Here is a 21673-nt window from a genome sequence, read left to right on the forward strand (position 1 = left end):
TTGTGCTTATGCTGGAGAAGCCAAAACATGAAAGAAGAGATTTTATGTCCCAATTCAAAATAGCATCAAAACAGCAATAGTATTTAGCACTGGTGTTTGCTCCTCCAAGTGTGCTGCTGAACTGTACTTTGTAGAGCTGAACTGACAAAACAAATTGGCTTTATGTAAATTGGACTGACAGTAGCTCCCAGTGATTATGGATATCAGGTCTGCTAGTGCAGGGAGTGCATTTGCTTCACTTTTGGAAGCAGTGTTTCTAATAGCACGTACATAAAATGTGTTAACTGGGTGCATGTAATCCTCGAGCGTACATATACTCCATCTTACTGCGTTGTATTTTTCTTGCAGAAAGCAACTGGGAAAGCAGAGCAGCATCCGAGTTCTGTGTTACAGGTTTAACACTAAGCAGAGCAGTAAGAAACTAACGAGCCCTTTGGTTTGTGGGCACATACAAGCACATATGTTGGATCAGAGGGGTGGCTTGGGCAGGTCTCAGCAAACAAAACTCTGGTTAGGAGCGATGGCTCGCTGCACAGCAAACGGTCAGCTGGCAGCAGCTGAGCCTAGAGGAGGAGAAGAAAAGGCAGGGCGGTCTGAAGTCAGCGCACAGCTGAATCTGGAGCCTTTCATCTCTGTTAAACCACATATCGTGGACCTTTCTGCAAAAAAAAAAATGCATGGACAAATTTGGTTTCTAAAGCTGAAGTGAAGCATTGTTCCATTTCCTTGGAAAGCGTAGGTCACACATGTTTTTGCTGAAGAGAACTTGTACCAGAGTGAGTCAGTTGCTGGGTGGGGAGGAGGGGAGGATTAGCCAAAGCACAGCAGCAGGAGCGTATGAATTAATTATGTGCGCATTCAAATGCTGAATGAATATATTTATTTCAAATATAAACAGGAGTTGCATGCCGCTGACTCCTCTGCCTGGTAGCTGAGGCCTGAGGAAAGATGTAGCTGATTTCCACGCTCAGGAAGAGTCCACTGGCTGCCGCCCTCAAACGAGCGTGGGAATATCTAAGGGTAGTCAGGAAACTCTGCTCGGAGGCATCCCGCGGGGAGGGAATGGGTCACATTTCCACTAATCTGGATGAGATGGAAATAAAGACGAGTCAAATCTGATGACTGAAGTAGTGTAATGCGATCCGTCTCTTAAAATACTTTTCTGTCGTATCTTTACCATTTTTTTTTTCTTTTCTCATGCTGTTTGGATTTGTTTCTAAAACACTGAATGCCATACTTACTCTTTTTTTAGCTCTCAATATGATAGGAAAGTCAGTACTCAGGTAATCACGTACTCAGTTTAAGCTGCTGAAAGTGGGGTACTTTGTTCCTGTGACAATGGAGACTGGGGTCAGCCAGGTTTTCATGCCATCCCTCATAAGGCACCCCTTTATATTAGCATCTTTGTAGTATTGGTGATTACTCCTGTAATACTAGTTTCCCCAGAAGAGCTGCACTGTGAGCTAAGACGCTCTTTGCTGGCAGAGCCAAGCTTTTCACCAGGGTAAGGGTGGGAGGGAGCGGGAATGTTCCTGAGGGCCTGGCAATAGGTCAGTCCGGAGCATCTCCGACACAAATGGACAGAACGGTTAGGAGCAAGGATCCAGTGAGAATAGCCTGTTGCAGAAATTGCAGGAAGATGAAGAACGAGGACATAAAATTACAAAAGTAAGTCTCTCTCTTGAGCTTTTGTAATGGGCTTCTTACATGCTGTGTATCTCGACTGCACAAGGCGTTTTTGTACTGTGTGCTGTGTTGTTAACCCTCTGGAGGCCACGGTTTTCTGTATTTGCTGTTATCCCATGATGTTTATTAGGCAGAAAATGTTGAAGGGTACGTGGAAATGATGTTCATAGGATAATTCAGGTTGGAAAGGTGCTCAGGAGATTTTCTAGGCCAACCTTGTATTCTAATCGGAGTCAGATGTAAGATCAGAGCAGGTTACTCAGGACTTTATCCAGATGGGTCTCAGGGGAATCAGAACAGCATCTTTGGGCAGCTTGTTCGTTGTGTGCCTGTCCTCACGGTGACAAAGTCGCTCTGACTTGGGTCCTGCGTGGTTCCCTTCAGTTCATATGTGTCACTTCTGCGGCTGCTGATGTCCTAAAAAGAAATATTTGCTCAAAAGCTTAATGTTATTCTCTGTTCTTTTTATCATTTTGTTTAGGAAACTACTCCAGACCACCAACATACACTGGCGTGCCCAACACAAGCTACAGTGGCCCAGGACCCGGCATGGGTATAAATGCCAACAGTCAGATGCATGGACAGGGGCCAAGCCAGCCTTGTAGTACCATGCCCCTGGGACGGATGCCATCAGCTGGGATGCAGAGCAGACCATTTCCTGGAAACATGAGCAGTATGACCCCCAATTCTCCTGGCATGTCTCAGCAGGGAGGCCCCGGGATGGGCCCACCCATGCCATCTGTGAACCGTAAGGCACAGGAGGCGGCTGCTGCAGTGATGCAGGCTGCTGCGAACTCCGCTCAGAGCAGGTATGCAACCAGGTGAAAGGAGTTGAAACGAGTGGCAGTGCTTTTCTTTATCATTTCTGAAGCAACAATGCTGTAGAGGTGCACACATACGCATTTATACACGTTCTGTCTGTGCCCCTGTCTCTGAGAGGAGATGGTAAGTGGGAAGAATATTTTCTTTAAATGCAAGGGGAAAGCATGCCATTGGATATTTGAGTTACACTCTCAAAAAGCAGCTGTGATGATGAAGATGAGAGCCACTTCCATTTTGGTTCTTGGCACTGTAGGCTTTAGGAAAACCCACAGGGCTGTGGTGACATTAGGAGCTGAAAACAAGCCCTGTACAACTTGAAACCCATGAGCTGGATATGTGTATTTGATCTTTGGTAGAGAGAGGGCCAGCACGTCCCTGGCAGCTTGCCCTTGCCAGGGAGTAAGGAGGCTTATGAAGCTGCCCATCAAGTCTTGTGCTTACTGCCCACGTGTGAGTGGCAGCCACGGTGACAGTTCTCTTCTATGGGATGTTCCTGTTCCTAGGCAGGCATGCTGAGGGGAGCAGCTGGAGGGGAAAGGCAGAAGGAGGCATAAAATCAATGTGTAGTTATCTGGAGTTGATAACTGCCACCTATGCATCTGTATGAGAGAACCTGCAAATTCAGGATTTTGGAGGCTGGAGCCACTGTCTGGCTTCTTGTCTCCCCTTTGAGCAGCATAACTGCACACTGCCATTTGTGCGTGGATTTTGGCAAAGGCATTTTTCTGTCCATGGTTATTAAGATGACTGAGTACTTACAGTGAAATCATATTTTCTGGGAAATTTTCGGATGAAGTAATTTCCACATTTCCCCGGACTGAAATAATTCCTGCTGTATTTATTATCTTTTTTTTTTTTTTTTTTTTTTTTCTGTTAAAAGATGTTCCATTACATTTGAGAATTACACAAAGCTGGTTGCACTGTTCTGGTAGGCGAGTTTATGCGTGTGCATATCGAGCATCTTGCATTCATTTATGCATATGCATACACATGTGCACATACACACATACAGGTATTTATTATTCAAGACCAGTGTTTCTGGACGCCAGAGTTGCTGTGATTCCAAGGCACAATGTAGAAACAAAAATAGCAAGTTAATGTGTCCCCCCTATCTGTTGCTTTCTTGCTTTGTGAGTTTGGAAGGCAGGTGGCTTCTAGCGATAAGCAACAGCAAACTTCTAAAACAATAACAGTAAATTTAGTGTACTTCATGTTCTTCTTCTGAGAGACAGAACCACGCTCCTTTAAAATAGACCATGCTTCTGCAGATATTTGTGAACCAGCAGTCTCTTGCTTGTGGTGGGTGTTTTAACGGGCCTGTCTGGTCAGATTTACAGGAGTCTGCTTCTGGCTGGCTGGTTAGGCTGTAAGCTGATAGGTCAGGCAAGAAGGAATAAATGGGCCATCGCTGCAGCTGCAGGGACGCTTTCTTTATAATCACATAATGAAAGGAAAAGGACATATTTGTTGGTGTTTGCAGCAAGACTTGGTTTGTAATAAGTACAAGGTATTTGGTTGTGATTCAGCTTACACTTCGGGCATAGTGTGTTGTGTTTGATCAAAAACTAGATTAACCCATCGCCACTCCTATCTCTCACACCTTCCTCCCAAGTCAGTTTTGTAGAACTGCTTTTGGATTCTAGCTTTGCCTGGGCAAAAATACACCATTTCGGAGCCTTTTCATCACAGAATGCTCATTCCAGTGATCCAGCACCTGTAGAGGAAATGCAGTCATCAAATACCTATTGCAAATACTGGCTATATATGGGGCCATTTATAAACTGCAAATTGAGCAAAACCTGTCACCCCCCTCAGATGCCACAAGGCTGCAAGCACACTGTTTTCCCCTCAATCTCAAGTCATCTGAAGGGGAGAAAGCACAATGGCTTCTGGCAATTCCTGCAAGTCCTCCTTCTCTTGTACATGGAAAGAAAGTACTTGTCAGTGATTTGTATTTGTGATACCGAGCAAATCCAAAGAGGCTGTTCTTTTGTTCTGCTTTAGGCCACCATACATTAGGTCGCCTGCTTATCCCAGCCAGGCTAGGGCTGGCGGACACCCCATGTTTTTGCCTCGCAGCAGGGCTGTGCAAACATCATTCTCCTGACTTGTTAATGTTTTCGTCATTATGGTCTCAGCAGTGAGCCACTCCCCCAAAGTGTGATACCTTTCTGACATGATCTACTGCAGAAGTGATGACAGGATTTCTTAATGGGATTTTGAAGTTTTGAAATTTCTTTGAAGTTTTATTGCACTGTAATTGAGTGTGAACATCTTTGAAAAATTTCAGCCAGTAGCTGGAAGGATTTTTAAGAGCCTTAGGTATTCGGACCAAAACATGCCCTGAAATGTAGCTACTGTTTTTTCAGCAAAGTTCTTCCAACTATGATTTTGTAACCATGTTATAAGTTAAAGCACAGGGAGAATGTATCTGCACGGATTTCTATCCTGTTGCTTGCTCACAACCTTGTCTAATTTCACTCGAGATTCATGTTTCATGGACTTCCCTGCCATCAGATTACTTCATTTATTACCTCCGTAGGAAATCTGTAATACCCAGATTACTGCTGCCTTCATGGTTATTAACAAGTTTTAATCACCAGTTTTCTATAGCTGCTTTTGTTTGTGTTGTGTTGTTTTTTTTTGTTGTTGTTGTTGTTTGTTTTTTTTTTTTTCTCTTTTCATTAATAACATCATTCATATATGTAAGTGCACATGAAAAAGTAAAAAAGCAAAACAAAAAATGAAAACAGAAGTCTTCTGGTTCTTCTGTTTAAAAGGCAAAAATCAGTGAAATGGGAGAAAACTTGCACCATGCTATTTTCTCTAATTGAAAAGACATCTACTGTTATATGCCAAAATGCTTGAATAATATCCAGCCTTTTTCTTTGTATGTCTTGAGTTGATAAGATTCAGCTGTGGAGTTCACAAACTGTTGGGTTTTCATTACCACAAAATACACCCCTCTATGTGGAATTAAGGGGAAAATGAAATGGTTGTGTCAGAGTCATGGTTACACAGCAGTATTTCTGTACAAGTTGGTGGTGATCCCCTTCAAGGTCAACTTGTTGAATCAGTAGCCAAGTATCAATAGGGGAGAGAAATTTATCTTCAGCTGCTAATCCACAGGATTTGTCCTTTACCAACTCAGGAGTCTCATTTAGACATAGAAAGCTGGTTTGCCTCTGCTTTGCCAAGCCACATTAAGCAGCTGTGTAAAATGAATTTAAATGGCATGCATCAGAATGAAATCACTTCCACTGGGGCAGAAAATCAATGTTAGTTAACAAGGGCTGGATGATCAAGATCTGAGTGTCAGCTGGTTATACCTAGGCATCATCATCAGCACAGACCACTACTCTGATTTAGGAAAGATAAAAATATGAAAATAGAAGCAGTGGATGTGGAAGATGGTAGGTTTACACCATGTGAGTTAGCCTTTGACCTCACCAGGAGATCAGCTCTATGTTAAGTTTGGATTGCTTCCTTCAGCCACAGAACACCTTTCTTGCAACCTAAAATTTTACAATGTACTAGCCTCCTGTGCACCCAGGCCAGCATTTCCCACATGAGATCTCACGTCAGGCTAAAAGAAAGAGAAGTCTTTCAGAGATCTCTTTGTTGGACCAGCAATATCTGTAGTTTCACACTGCCAAGGATGTTTAAGCATGGTCTGGGTAACAGTTTGCAACAGGCAACGCAAAATAACTCTCTAATACACTGTATTGTATTTCTGCTTATTTTCAAGAAGACAGTGTGAAGAAACTGCAAAATTTTGTTTTCCTTTTTGTGTCTTGGTTGCAACACACCTGTTGACTGATACAGACTGTACTTTGAGGGCCTAATACATCCACTGAACTCCAAGCAAATACTTTTGTTAACTTCTGTTAGCGCTGCCCAGGACATCAGGGGCTGGTTCTGTTGTTGGAGGTCACAACTCAGTGGAGACCTCTAAAGACAAGATGGTTTCAAAACATTAAATCTTTTAGCACACTATAGTTTGTGCAACGATAGATATATTTATAGTGATATATAAGTATTTATGTGTGTACAGACTTGCAACGCAGTTATCCTTCAGTAAAATCAAGCATTTTAAACAAACAAGATAGCATTTTCTCTGCTAGTGGGGATGTGAAGGGCAGCAAATTTAGCCAGTATCTTCTCTAAACTCTAGCCAGTTACGAGTTCCTCAGTCTGTGGATGCCCATCTTGAAACTTCTGGGAACTGTGTGTTCACTGTGAGCTTTTATGTTTACTACAACAGTAAATGCGCAGTACAGACGTTAAGAGAATTGATTGTTAGTTTGACAAGTGAAGTCAATAGACGTTTCTGGAGCTACATGCTTGTCAACATCATGTTCAGTACGTCTCTGCCAGCAGGGAGTGTCATTCGGAGTATGTCTTAGCAGTTGAAGATGTGACTGTGGTATAATGGAAATGAAAAAGAAATGGTTGTGAAATAGCCATCTAATAACACTGTAAGCAGCGTGGCCTTAGGAAGACTTAATTCTGTACTAGCTGGCAGTAAAGTACACATCCAACTGGATGGGTAAGTGAGCCTTTTGCTGGTGCAACTACAGTTATCAATACCTGAACTAATTACTTTAAAATGAGTTTTGATGTGCCTACAAGAGGAGCAATCCTATCTTTGAATGCAGTGTTTCTGAACTCAGTGAATTCTATTTTAATATGCTTCTTGGGATTGCATGTTCCAATTTTGTAAATTAAAGCAATTTTTTTAAATATAGATTGAATGAATTTAGAATTCAATTTCATTGATTTTAGAGAAGACAATTTAGACATAGTAGTTTATTAAAGAGAGGAATTGGGATCCAGCTTAGCTATTTGCAACCTCTGGCCATTTTAAATCCTGGTGATCGGGTTGCTAACTCTAAGATGGATATTAACATTATTGTTCACTGTTCCCTATGCCACCTGAGAGATGGTGTTCGGTCTCTGTAGTAATCTATGGTGTTGCATTGCTTTGACATATTTTTAGGCACTTTAAAATGTGGTTCTGTCTAAACTGCTCAGCAGTTGGTTCACCATAATTTGAGCAAAGTGCATTACAAAAGGTGAGTAATCATAGATGATACATATACGTGTGTGCTTCCCGTGATTCTAAAACATAAAAACTCTGAAGTTCCCGTCCAGCTGCAGAGAAGTAGATTTTTTAACTTCCAGATTTTTAGTTCACTGGCAGCTTGACCTGACAAGTCCTCAGGAGCACTGAAGCCCTTAGAGTCTAGTACCACTAAGTAAGGCTTCTTGGAGCCACGGGGCTGGCTCTGACGTGAGTTGTTCCCCCAAATTCAGGGAAAACAAGGGCTGCAGGATCATACTAGCTGATCAATCTGCCCTTCAGTCACAGAACCCAAAACTTTCTATACTGTGCTAGAATTTGGTATTAGGTGTATCAAGAGAGAAGTAAAGACATAAGTAAAGTCCTGGGGGACACTTGACAAGAGTGGCAATCTAGTGGCAGTCTTTCTAGGATTACTCTCTGCATTTTGTGTAAGGACACTGGAAGGACAGATTGCCTATGGATTTTAGTTCTTGCTGCTTATTTACTTGGCGAGGGGGGAAGCAAAGAGATTGGTAGAATAATCTAGTGCAGCAACCTGCCCACTGCCATCATCTTAAGGCTCCTTACCCTTTGTGTAGGTCTTTGACAAGCTCCTTCAGCTTCAGTATAAAAAGGACTCCAAGGCCAATAGCCTCGAAACTTTTGGGAGAACCCCACATGCAGAGATCCCACAACCTGAGGAAAAAATACATAGTTGCTTTTGGTCTTACCCATGAGGAATGTGTGCAGTTGTATATGAATAGGTTTTACATCCATCCCTTTATAAAATGAAATCTTTAAAATATTTGTTTTATCATCTTAAGTTTATCAGATGTTTTTCCTTTCTAATGAAAAGGCATACTGTTTTGTCCATAGTTAATGGATAATTAAGCCCATAGCCATGCCAGGAGCCCATGACTGGCTCTCAGTACTTGTTCAGGACAGTGAGAGTACATACTACAGCCTCATCGTGGTGAGCTGAAAATAATATAGGTAAGTTTGTATTCAGTCCTCAAACTGATCTCAAAAAGCTGCAATGATATTAGAGGGTTTCTGTTGTACAGAGACAGTTAAAATTAGTGTAAATAAGATAAAAACATGTATTCTATATGTCTTCTTTACAGCCTGTGTGTGTATATATGCACACGCACGCTCGCACACATCCACAGCCTAACCTTCCATCAGCGTTTCTCTGCTGCTATGTATGTATAATTCATACTCCATGTCGCTGGTGCCAGCAAAGCACTTTTTCCATATTATTTTCTCCAACGGCAGGGTAATGCAGCACTGCTGATGGACTAGAAGGTACTGGTGAGGAAATATAGTAATGGACACGGTGCATTAAAATGTCAAAAGGAAAAAGATCAAGGCGAAAATTGCAAATAAATTTTTAAAAAAGAATAATATAAATAAAAAACAGAACTCTTTCAGGTGTTTAACATCCTAGATCCTGTCAATTTCTATGCAGTATTTTCCAGTCTAGCCTTTTTGATCTTGAAACTTTGAGTTTAAAATTCTAATTGTGATTTTAAAAAGCTGTAGTTATGTAGCAGGAAGACTTGAAGTGCTACAATAAAACTTCATGTCTTTAATCCCTGGAGAGAGCATGTATTTTCCATTGTTTTCCCTTTTCCTCTTAAGCTTGGAGGTGCTGTTCTCTGCTGGGAAGTGCGCTGGAGTGCAGGAAGGTTAAGTACTCATTCAAGTTTCTTTGCTTATTCAAACCAGGCTTCTTCTAGATGAAAGGCTGCCCACTGTGAAATCCCCAAAGTAAACGAGGCCAAGATAGGACTGGAAGCCATAATTGGAGCCAGCACTGGGGTGCGTTATCTGTTGTCTTTGAAATAAGCCTCTGGCAGAAAGGCTCTTTCTGCCCAGTCTTTTAGTTAGCATTCACATGCAGTTACCGGGAAGGAATCACTCCTGTTCAAATTCAGCCCATTCCCAGTTCCCAAGCCTCAAGGTGTCGGGTTGTTTGCCCCCCATCCCACCCCTCCAAAGATCTCTTTAGGGATCCTGACAGATTTCATTGAAATAAGCCCTCCCTTCCTATCTGGTATTCTTTGAATATCCAAGCAATAAATTCCAGTCAGTGAAACTGCATTTTGGCTTCCAAAATAAAATAAAATGAAATAAAAAGGGTCCCTGTATAGTTTAATTGGATGAAGCACTGTTGCCTCTTGCCCGAAGTGACTGTATGGTGTTGCTGTGAGCTGAGAGCACCTCCTGCGCTTGCTCCACCTGGGGGTGGCTGCAGCAAGGGGTGGGATATTTTCTCTCTGTGTCAACTTTGTGTGTGATTTGAAGTCCAAATATTAATGATTCCTGTAACTGTAATTTCTAGGCCCATGCTTCTTCTGTCTTCACAAGAAACAGTCGTTTAGATCAAGCTATGGGGTTTTTATTCTTTGTTTTTTTGAAAGGGCACTTCCTTTCCTCATGTTTTGCTTTTTGAAGCAGAACCATACTTGGATTGTTTCTGCAATGTATTAGGAGGGGTGAAGCATGACTTAGCTTGTATGCATTTACTATAGCAAAGGGGAAGCTGGAAAAACTCTTTTCTGATTATTTTTTTTTAATGAAGATGCATTTTGTAGATCGGCTCAAAATCGCTGATAAAATTGTGTAAGGATGGGAAGAAACTTTACGTGCTGAGCCAACCAAAGCCATTTTTTGTGGGAGACTGAGAGAAATATGTTTTTATCTGGAATTTTGTTTCACTAAAAGGTAAATCCATCATTTTGGAGCCCTGAATGTCACCATACTGCAGAGCTCATGCAGGCAACCAGTGATTTGGGGAGACGTTTTTTTCTATTTTGGTTACTCATCAATCAAGTAGACTGCTGTATGCTGTTCATGCCATTAGAGATTAACCACAGACCTCAAGAGTCCTACTCCTTCCCTCCTTTGGAAAGTAACAATTTGTAAATTGTGAAAGTGGGAGTATGTTGGGAAGGAAGGGTGATTTTCAGAATCACGAATGAGAATTTTCAGTCGTCTCAGAGACAATTCTAATTTGATTATTATCATGTCAGGATTATTTTTGGCTTGATTTGGTTATTTAGGAGAGCTGTTGTCCTCTATAGAAGTACTGTTTTGAAACAAAATAGCAGTGTAGGGCTCTAGTTTATTAACATTTTGCCTCTGAATCAGACGTTACTTAGAAATTCTGTACTTCAAAACATGATCTTCAGGGTATTAAGAATGCAGTATTTCATTAATTATTTTTTATATAAAAGTAAAGAATACAGGAGAACTTTAGGTTGAATGCTCATTCTTTGGTTGGCAAGAAATGCTTCAGGTGAGGAAACCAGATTTTCACTTTGTTTGTCTTTTTGTCTACTAGTTAAAATCACAGAACTAGTCAGAAGAAAACAGGAGAATAGCCATCTGTTTAATGGGACTCATGAAGAAAGCTAATGCCATGACTGCCATGTGTGATTTGGCACATATATTCTGCAAGTACAAGGCTGTGACTGAACAGTCTAGGGTTTTTGCAACAGACAGTGAGAGACATAAAAAATGGTAGGCGGGTTTCAGGTTTTACAGTGGTTTTAAGGTTTTACGCTGTTTTACAATGGTGATCATTGAAAGAACATTAAATAATTTTTAGCAATGCTACCTTGGGAAATATGAATGGGAAGAGCCCTTCACTTCAGTAATAGAGCTCAGCTGGGGAGCATCTGTTCAAATTTGCCATACAAGTAACTTTGTAAGAATCATATTAAACAGTTAACAGCAGTAAGGTAGTGTTTTTTTTATTATTATTTTATTTCTTGTTTCTTTTTTTTTTTTTATGAGAACCACCATTTTCACTAACACATTAAATACCTGTTGCAGTTGTCACAGTAGGTTTCAGGCATCTTCTGAGCCAAAGATGAAGAAAAGAGCCAGCTGAAACTATGTTGACATATGCACCACACTGCTGTTGTGAAACTGTCTGGAGTGCCAAAATGCTGAGACTGATGGTAGTAGTGGTAGTAATAATATTGATAAACATGTAATAGCTCCAGGCTATTGGGCAAAGATAGGTAAGTGAAAATGTGTCTGCTGGGAAATCCCTTTGGAGAACTTCCTCTCCATGCTGCTGCACATGCACAGTTGTGTTCAGCGTGCTGTCAGCCAGATGACATTTACTATGAAAAGATACATTGAGGAGCTGGCATGAAATGATCAGGATTTTATTAGATTTTCAGCTGGTTGCCAGCATAGTGAGCTCAGTGGAGCTGAGTGGTGCTCAAAAGCAGTACGAGAATATGACTGAGCGTTGCAAGGATGAGGTGAGAGGCAGCAAGAGAATCACATCCCAAGATGAAAGAGCAGGGAGCACAGGAGTCAAGCCTCTCGGAGGTGGTGCCACACCAGAGGAGCCTGAATCGATGAAATACACAGTGTGTCCTTAGCTTCCTGTAGCTTTTTAGCACCACGCTTTGGTGACCTCCTAGCTATGAGTGTACTGGGAACAGACTCTTACCCACTTTCAAGTCATCATTCTGGGAGAGAGTTCATAGGGCCTTCCGACTTCTTAATAAAGCTATTTATAAACATGCACAAAAATAGAAGGTACATAGTGAGAGAGTCATATGAGTCATTCCTCACTTTGATATCAAGTCACACCGGGCTAAATCACCCTTCATGCCATTCTGATTCAGCTTGGCTGCATCATGCATAGAAGGCCTTTTTTTTTTTTTTTTTTTTTTTAGTTTTTTTTGTTTTTTTTTTATATAAAAAAAGTTTCTGCATGCTTCTGCTTGCTGTACAGCATCCCTCTTTCACCCATCACACACTTGGGCTCAGAAATGCATCTCCTTTTAGTGCAGAGACATTCTATCTGAAGGGGACAGGTGCAAGCAGCTGCCTTGAGAGCTGCAGTTTAAATCCACATTGTCAGGCAGGTAGGCAGGGGTCACTAAGAGCAGAGCTTCGATGGGATTACAAGCCATTGGACTTGGCCTGCTTTTCAGTAGTCCTGTGTTTTCTGTCACACAGCATTATATTGCATTTATCTAGCAGAGGCTGCAATGACTACAGAGGACTTTGTTCTTATACAAATAAACTCAAGTGTGGAGGTCTTGCTGCAATTGTAAGAATGTTGTTTAATAAAGGCATTTCAGGGAATCCCTGGGGGTTTGAAGACTGGCGACCAAATGCTGCAGTCACTGTGAAATTCAGACCAAAAAGACTAATTAACACAGAAGGAGCTCTATAAAAAAAAAATACTACTGTATTTCACTAAATATCCATCATGTCTTTCAGTCACACACCCTTATATCAGTAGGATCAAATGAAGTTAAGGATTTGTTTCTGTGGGCTTGTGCTGTTTTCCTCATTGTATTCAACTACTTTCGTATTCTTCTGGCTGTATTTTAGACTCTTACTAATCTTGGATTTCTTCCTCAGTTTTCGTTATCTGTAAAATGGGATAGAGACATTTATTCTGATTTTAACTTGCATTCAGCAGTACAAATGTTGTGTAGCTGTATTGTTATTAGCATCAATATTCATGAATTACATATGCCTCTTCTGTTGCTCTTCCAGTATTTGATGCGGTGTGACACTCTTATGTTTTATTGGGCTTTAAATAAGTGTCAAGAAAGGTAGCCTGTCAGGCAGATGTTTTCACTGCAAAAATGGTTAATGTGATGATAATAGCACATAAACAAACATACAGTTTTGTGGCTGCTTTTCTGAGGGGACTAAGCATCAAATCAGTCTGATAGGAGAAACTAATTTTTTAGTTCTTTTTCCCTCCTTGGCTGTTTCTTAGTGAAATATAAATAATGATGATGATGCTAAAGGCAAAAATATTTGCATAATCAGAAGAAAAGGAGTATATTTAGAAAAGCTATTTCTGCTATTCTTCCAAAAATGTATGCTATGCAATAATCTTTAGATCAGTCAGACCAAGAAAAGGCAGTTTACTTGGTCAGATTGCATGCAGTGGATTACAAGGTGATGTGCACTATCATATAATTATGATGCTAGAAAATTATTCCCCATTTTTAGCATTGCCTTTTAGGTCTTGTCATTGTACAGAACAGTCTGGTGTTCATTCTGTGTACCAGGTGTCAGCAGACAGACACACACACAGAGTACAAATCTGTATGATTTTTCATTTTTGTTTCATGGTGTTTTGTCAGTGTCATGTGCGTTTCAGAGCCTTGGCCTCCCTTTTCACGCATGCACACACATAAGTATAAAATTCTCTTTCTCCTTCTAACCTGAAAAATGGATTTCATCAAAAGCCTCATGGCAGAGCTAACACCTGTCACATCACCAGCTTTCATGGCTGCTTTTCTAAAACTTTGTTATTGCAAGTGGTGAGCTTCCCTGCTGAACAAAGGGAGGAAATGGAAATCCAGGTTAGTACATTTATAGTAGCAGCTAACGAGAGAGGAAGATACTTAGCTTTCATATGTGGTATTTTGAATGTGTTTGTTTTATTTACATGGGAATTGCCTTTAATGCCTTTTTATAGCTTTTCAAGACAGTATTCAGATTTCGTGTGTGTTGGCCTTTGGTAACAGTGATGACTCACTGATGAACTTCCAGGCAGAGCAAAGCAAGCAACATTGCTTTTTATATTCCCTTGCTCTCTTCTCCCTCCTCCAGTTCTCCCCTATCCCCCGATGACAGAAATGGTTTCACTTCTCCAAGGGAGCTCATAATACAGCAAGAAGGAAAATCCATAACAAAAGAGCATATGTATCTGTATGCACATGTTTACGTGTCAATTCTCCAGGGAGAAAGCATTTGCAGGTCTCACTCCTGAATTACTCTCATTATAATAATCCATTTGGTGTCAAAGTATGACAGATTATAAGCGCTTAAGGCTAGTCCCAGCTCAAGGCAGATTTAAATAAAGTACTTCTAGTTATTGTGCGGGTCAGTGTGTTTAAATAACAACCCCCCAAATCATACTTTGACATTTAAAAGAGAGAGGAAATATTGTCGTGCTGCAGACCTGGCACAGATAAGCACAGGGCAATTTGGTCAGTACACTGTGATTTGTGAGCGCAGCCTAACGCAGTCATTTTCACAGTTTGTAATCAAGTAGCCACCTTAGCAGTGTGTCAGCATTAAAAAAAAAATGTTCCTTTTAAAATGTTTACACAAATTACTCCCTGGAGATGCTACAGTGCATTCGTTGCAAAACCAATGTAGGTTAAAGATCTGGAGCGAGAATGGCAAACTCCCATGATCTTGTGGGCCTTTTTTTTTCCTTTCTTCTTTTTTTTTTTTTTTTTTCCCCTCAGCAGCCGATTGCTCAGGTGGCCAGGTCACGGTAAGAGGGTAATTTTTCAGGTCCAGTGCCTAAGGCTGGATAGCTGAGGGAAATCGCTGCCTTACACAGTACTGTGGAAAGCATCAGGCAGCACAATGCAGAGGCGTCCAAATAATCCTAGGTGCAAGCTTGTGGCTGCCGGGACACGTGTGACTTGGTGGCGGCTCTTCCCGACCAGAGCTCATTCCTGCAGGTCTCCCTGGTGGTGTCCCCTGGTGGCCCATCACGGAGGCTGGGACAAGGATGGCGAGTTCACACCAGCCGCTCCCCGCCCCGGGAGCACCGCCAGCCTCGCAGAGACCGCAGCCGCTCCCTTCCCACCCCACATGACCACGGAGACAACTGTGGGCTCCACACACCTCCAGCACCACTCCTGCCTTGTCACCTCTCTGTCCCATGCTGCCAGCCTGGGGCCTTGCGGCCGGCCCTTGGCAGCGCGCCCAAGCAGTGGAGCTGAGGGAAGGCCCCTCTCTTACAGCACCCTGCTTTTGAGGCTCCCCTGTGAATCCCTCCCGTCCCTTGAACAGACCTGGCTGAGAGGCCCCACGTCTGTATCTTGGATGTGTTTCCATACAGAAAGTTGAGTTTTCATTTCTTGTCCTTCTGAGAAAGGGAGGTCCATAGCTAAGCTGGACCTACCTCCGGGCTCCATTTTGTAGTCAGTTGCCTGTTGAAATCTGAGGAAGATGACAATAAAATCCTTCATCAGATGGCAACTCTGAGGAGACACTAAATCAGATACCAACAAGCGTTCAACACAATGTGCTCAGTGCCACAGAGTGACTTCTGTGTGGCAGCTGGAGGCACCACACTAACCTACTGGTGATTTTGGGCCCAGTTAAAGAAAGACATCCCGCTATGAGAGACACTGCTCAGCAGCTGCGATCACTTGTGTGCTTCTTTGTACTGTCAGTGCTCTTCTTTCTTTCTTACAATTTCTTTGTTGTGCTTTTTAACGATGACCAGATCTTGCATGTCATCCCCTCTTTACAAATACGTGGACTTCTGCATTAGCTCAGAAGTCACAATTAGATCTGGTGCTACTTGTTTTGCAGAGAAAATAGATTAAGTGCAGATTAAGCTTCGGGTAGATTGCAAATGAAGGAAAACAAAAAAGCAGAACACGACCTTCTTAAAAGGGAATGTTTTGAATTTGACCATTTTTATGTTGGACCTGATAGTATACCAGACCATCAGCAGCACAATGAAGATGACAGTGAAGGGCCACAGGGTCATTCAGGCTGGAAGGGACCTCAGGAAGTGTCTGGTCCAACCTCTTCCTCACTGCAGGCTCACCTGAGAGCTCAGGGCTTTATCCACTCAGGTCTTGAAAACCTCCAAGGACAGAGTCTGCATGACTTCTCTAGGCCACCTGATCCAATGCCAGACTTTTCACTGGGAAAAGGGTTTACTCTTAAGGGCCCTCTGTGAAAGTTACTCCAGTTTATCATTCTCTCCTTTACTGTGGAGGTGATATACTCTAGATGCAGCCTAGTGAGTGCTGCGTAAAGGAAGAAGATCAGTTCTCTTCACCTCTGGCTGTGCTCCTGGTCACACAGCCCAGGATGTTGCTGGCCCTCTTTGCTGCCAGGGCACACTGCTGGCTCATGCTCAGCTCTCTGTCTGCCAGCACCCCCAGGGCCTTTTCAGCAAAGCTGCTCACCCCCGTCAAGCCCCGGCCAGCATCGCTGCAGGGGGCTCTTCCTTGTGAGGTGTACCTGTCATCGTTGAATTTCATAAGGTTCCCGTCAGCCCATTCCTCCAGCCTCTCTAGGTCCCCCAGGGTGGCAGCCCTTTCTTCGAGCGTATCAACTGGCTCTGATGTTATGCAAGTGCTGTAAATTAGTAAATTCACAACAGAGTAGCAAGCAGATCCTACCCCCTTCCCATTTTTAATCTCATCTATTTGCAGAACACATGGACATCTTGTAACAGTAGAGCAGAAAGAAGAAATGTGTAGGCTTAAGTATGGTGTTTAAACTGATAGCATAATCCTAAATTTGTATTAGCCAGCTGCTTTTTCATCTAAATGGGGAAAAATAAGTGATCTGGGATCACAGTATTAGAGAAGTTAGAGCTGGAAAATACCTGACAGGTCATCTAGCACATACATAATGCAGGATTTCTCTGACCATTACATCTTCTAATGTGTTGTGTTCTCTGTGTGCGAAAGGGTCAAGTACTGGGGTTTAGTTCACTCCCTTGGAGGATAGCCACATCTCACCATGAAGACATTTCTTATTATGCTCACATAACTGTTTCTTAATTTCTTCCTATTATTCCTAATTATCACTTGTGTTATTCCTAAGCAACCCAACCATTGGCGTTTATGTGGTAAATACTGTGAAGTCCTATATTTAATGGGGTTTGTTCAGCTATAGAATTCATAGCCAGTCAGTTGAATTTTTGCCATTAGATGTCACTACGTGTACAGCAAACAGTTTTTAATAGACTTCATTTTTGTTTAGCCTTCCAGAAAAATGGGGGAGGGAATTGAGAGGTGTAGGAGAGGGTCTGGTAGTATACTTTGAGATAACTACTTCTTAAATAGTGTGTTGGATATTCCTTTACTAAAAGCAGCACAGAAGGAAACATAAGATTTTTGACTTAACTCCAACAACCAACAGATGACGCTGTGACCTTAAGCATATATAAATATGTTTAGCAGCTGCTGTGTAACATATTTATAAGTGTTTAGTGACCTGGAGGTTAATCAAAATGAGTTTGGTGATCTCAGCTCAGTTCTTAATGGACTCCACTTCATATTATAGCACTGATGCAGCACAATTTGTCACAGTTGGCAGTCTTTACTCAAAGGAGGCCCACTGTGGAGTGAGAATTAAAGGCTGAAGTAATACCTGATTATTTCTCCCTAAAGAAACTTTCCATTCCAGGCCATCATAGAGCAGAATAATATGTGGAGGAACTCTGTACTGCACACTGCACCCGATCTCAGAATAATTTAATATTTACTTTTACAGGTTGTTGCCTTTCGAAGTTGCTGAATTAGCTCATGCATGCCCTGGTCAGTGCTGTGATAAGGAATGGGGGAAGAATGAAGTTGAGCAAGGGATGGTGCTGAGTCTTTTCTCTTGCTGGGGGCCCTTTCTAGAGATTGAGAGCCGTCTGCCTTCTAAGTGTGGCATTACATGGGAGGATGAAAGGGAAAGTCATTGCCTTGCCAGATGAAATTTCAGAATTAGGCTCTGCCATTCAGGTCTTTCAGGGTACGGAAGCAATTTTTTTTAGACTTTGGTTGTTTTCTTGCTGTCCTGACCAAAGCAAGTATATTCCTTTTATTTAATTTCCACTCTGTCTAAACTGGAAATAGTTTCCTACTTCTTGATTTAGAGCTGTTGTACAGCAGTGTGCTTTCATGAGCTACAATTGAGATTGATGTCCATAGTGGGTAACATGAAATAGGTTGTACCTCAATTTGAGACAATGAACAGCCCCACAGCTTAGAAGATATACATGCTATAGGAAGTAATAGCGTTGAAATATTAGTAGGTCGAGACCAATTTCAGCTTACCTGCAAGGTACAAGTCTCCTGTGTATTTTTAAAGCAAATGAAGGACACTGGAGAGACAGATACCTGGAGAGACTTCTGTCTTTTCCAGAATCCCATCCTCACTCCATAAAAGAACCTTTCAAAATCTATTATTTCTTTTTTAAAACATAAAAATGCACTTGCACACTTTCCTCATCTGTGCTTATATCTTTTCCCAGTAATGGGAAGGAGCTCACTTATCCAGCATGGAAAGAACTTTTCAGTTCACTGCATTGGTTGAAATACAACAATTTTCAGCTAGAAAAGGGGGAGGGGTATAGGAAGATACAATATTTACATAAGAAAAGCTTGCTTGTATGACTGAAATCTTTTAAAGTTGTTGCCAAATGGTCCTCCTCTTCTCTTTTCCCTTTGTAATTTTCCCTTGGAGCATTGCACCACTGTGCATTTTAAATCTTTTCCCTCCACTACACATTACAAGCTTCATCAGGGAAATGACATTGTATGGCAGTTGTCTCCTTCATATCAAAAGAAAGCCTTTGCCTCTTTGCAAGAGTGAAGAAAAGTTTGTCTTCAGAGAGCAAAGGACAAAACTGACTTGGAAAAAGATGCTTTATTTAGATAACACATTCTCTTTTCCTTTGAAGAAATTCACAATGTGCCAAGAAAAATTAGGCCAAATAGTGCTTTAATGGTCTTCCTTCTCTACCTCCTAAAGAAAAAAAAAATCCATTTCTACCAATTGTGTTAAGAACCTGCCTTGAGTTTGGGGAAGACGAGAAGCCATTGAAGTAATTCAGGGTTGTTGGTTTGGGGGGGATTGTCCATTTTGTTTGAATACTGTACAATAATGAACAGCAGAATTTATACCAAAACTGTGTCTTCCTACAACAACTTTCACTGCCTATTATTTAATAACATTAAATTGTTCTGGTTTTCTTTGGGGGGTGAAAAAAGCAGACAGGTACCAAAGCTATGGAAGGGGAAGGGGGGTGGGGTTGCTTCCTTTTTAATCTTACTTCTTTGAAAAACACCATAAATTCACAGGGGTACATTGAAGAAAGAGGTCTGAATTTTGTATTTTCCTATATAGGCTATGAATATAAAAGTAAGTATATTTGTGCATGTCTTTTTATTTATGCATACAAATATATACATATAACTACATACTCATATAGGTATCATAAAACTATATCATCTTTAATGGTACCAAGAAAAGGTAGGTAATTGTATTGTGAATGAAAAGAGCAAAAGGCTATTTTTGAGGTTGAGTGAAGCATTGCATTGGATTACTCTGCTTACTTGGGTTTGATTATTTTCTTTCTTGCACCTCAGTTTCTCTAAACAGTTTGCGAAATCATTTTCAGGTGTACTTAGCTACCGAAGTTCTAAAAAGTATCTAAGGTTTAGTCTTCAAAAATATTTCATCTGAAATCTTCACATGTGAAGATGTGGAGAATTTCTTCCATTTTTCAGACAAACTTAAAGCTCTGTTATGATAGCATCATACCGATACATGATTAACTTTTTGGTTTTGAAAGGTTTCTTCCTTCAACAGTGCATTGTACGTACATAGTTTTTTGGAAGGTTGAACCTGAACAGCACAGACAAGATGGGTATTTTATTCAGTGCTGCAGTCAGGTCTGTGGTCATTTTAATGGCATTTGCTAAATGACTATGACTTTGGGCCCTAAATCAGTACCGGAAACAGGAACATCTGTTGTGTTATTAAGAAAAAACTCTGTTTTGAAGAAGAGAAGCAGGAATTTACATTTGTATGATTTCATTGGGACTTTTGTGAATGCCACTTCTGGTCATGAAGTTACACTCAAGATAACTTTTCATATGCAGTTGGTTTTCTCTCTTGAACCCTAAGACTGGCAGTGTTTACAGGAAACAAGGTGTGTTTGATAACATCAGATAAAGAGATCTGAAAGAGATTCTATGGCACCCATTTTTCTTCTGGTCATTTCATTGCATTTTGAGCCATGGCAGGCAAGGATTTCTGTTAAATGGTCAAAACTTTCATTCACTCTGAAATTTTTATATACCAAACCTAGGTTCTAATTTTGACTCCTGATCACGTTGCTGTCTAGGGTAAATAATATGAGCTGTATTTTTGTGCTGATAGGTTGTGACATATAAAAACACCATATACATTTCTTGAAATTTATGTTCAGGCCAATTCTGTCTCAGATACACAGTGACTAATTCAAGACTAATAGCTCCCCATGTAGGTAAAATGAACTAATTGTGTGCCTTCTCCTTAGCTATTTGCAAACAATAGGAGATGTATTCTGTGACAAACCACAGTATCTTCAGCGATGAGGTACGTAATGAGACTGTGTGTGTGTGCTTTTTCTTCTCGTAGGCAAGGCAATTTTCCTGCCATGAATCAAAGCGGTATTATGGGATCCAGCTCCCCCTACACGCAGCCGATGAACAACAGCTCTGGCTTGATGAACCCGCAGGCTCCTCCATACAGCATGGCACCTAACATGGTGAACAGTTCCACAGGTAATGGTGGGTAGCGTTTCAGGAGTGGCCTTCCTCCAAAAACTTGTTTAAAGGTACCAGCCCTGAGCTGATGGCAGAGGATAGCCTTCTTCATTCAATTCGCCCCTACCGGGGTAGTTTGGAGTGATTGGAAACTAGGCTAAGGTATTTGCGTTTTTTTGTACAGTAACTCATGCATTTTTCATGAAGTCCTTTCGCACAGCATGTAGATGAGTACAATGTTTTGAAAGTTATAGCAACACTCGGACCCAGTTTGACGTAGGTGTTGACTAGCAAGTATTATGTGTATTTGTGTGTGTGTGTCTGCAAGAGGGGGAAGGAGAAAAGCCTCATCTCTGAAGAGGCTGCTGTTGCTTTTCAGTGTCTTGCTTCCTAAGATTGCAATTTGAGTTATTTAATGTGGTGCTGTTTTTTAAAAACAGAGATGTGCACCTGCTCTGACTTGAAGATGCTGTAAGTTGGGCACTTAAAATAATTGCTCTGTTCTGAAAATATAGGCCTTATTTTCTGTTTCCAAAATTCATATAACCATCTATAGAATTTCTTCACTTACTTATTTAAATATCAGTATATGAAATTTAATCATAGTTTCCTTCTGCAAACAAAGCATATTTAACGTAGATGTTGGATTTATCTTTCATATTGTGACTTGTGAATTCAGAATTATTTACAGATTTGTGTGCATCTTCGAAGACAGGTGAATATACTGCTGTGCAAATATGCTTCATTGTCCTTATTCAGCTTCACGTCCTAACAATTATCTCCTATTGAGATCATACTTCAGTAA

At 41.2% G+C, this 21673-nt stretch overlaps 1 protein-coding gene across 3 annotated transcripts in view; it reads left to right on the plus strand.

The window, feature by feature from the left end:
* ARID1B (AT-rich interaction domain 1B) overlaps positions 1 to 21673 on the plus strand; it is a 319934-nt gene that overhangs the window by 258195 nt on the left and 40066 nt on the right. For all 3 annotated transcript variants that reach the window (XM_032185764.1, XM_032185765.1, XM_032185766.1), the window contains exons 9-10: positions 2168 to 2495; positions 20741 to 20886. In XM_032185764.1, the coding sequence (XP_032041655.1) occupies positions 2168 to 2495; positions 20741 to 20886 (474 nt within the window). The remainder of the gene's footprint in view (positions 1 to 2167; positions 2496 to 20740; positions 20887 to 21673) is intronic.

The sequence above is a fragment of the Aythya fuligula genome, chromosome 3, assembly GCF_009819795.1.
Source record: "Aythya fuligula isolate bAytFul2 chromosome 3, bAytFul2.pri, whole genome shotgun sequence".
NCBI classification, from domain to species: Eukaryota; Metazoa; Chordata; class Aves; order Anseriformes; family Anatidae; genus Aythya; species Aythya fuligula.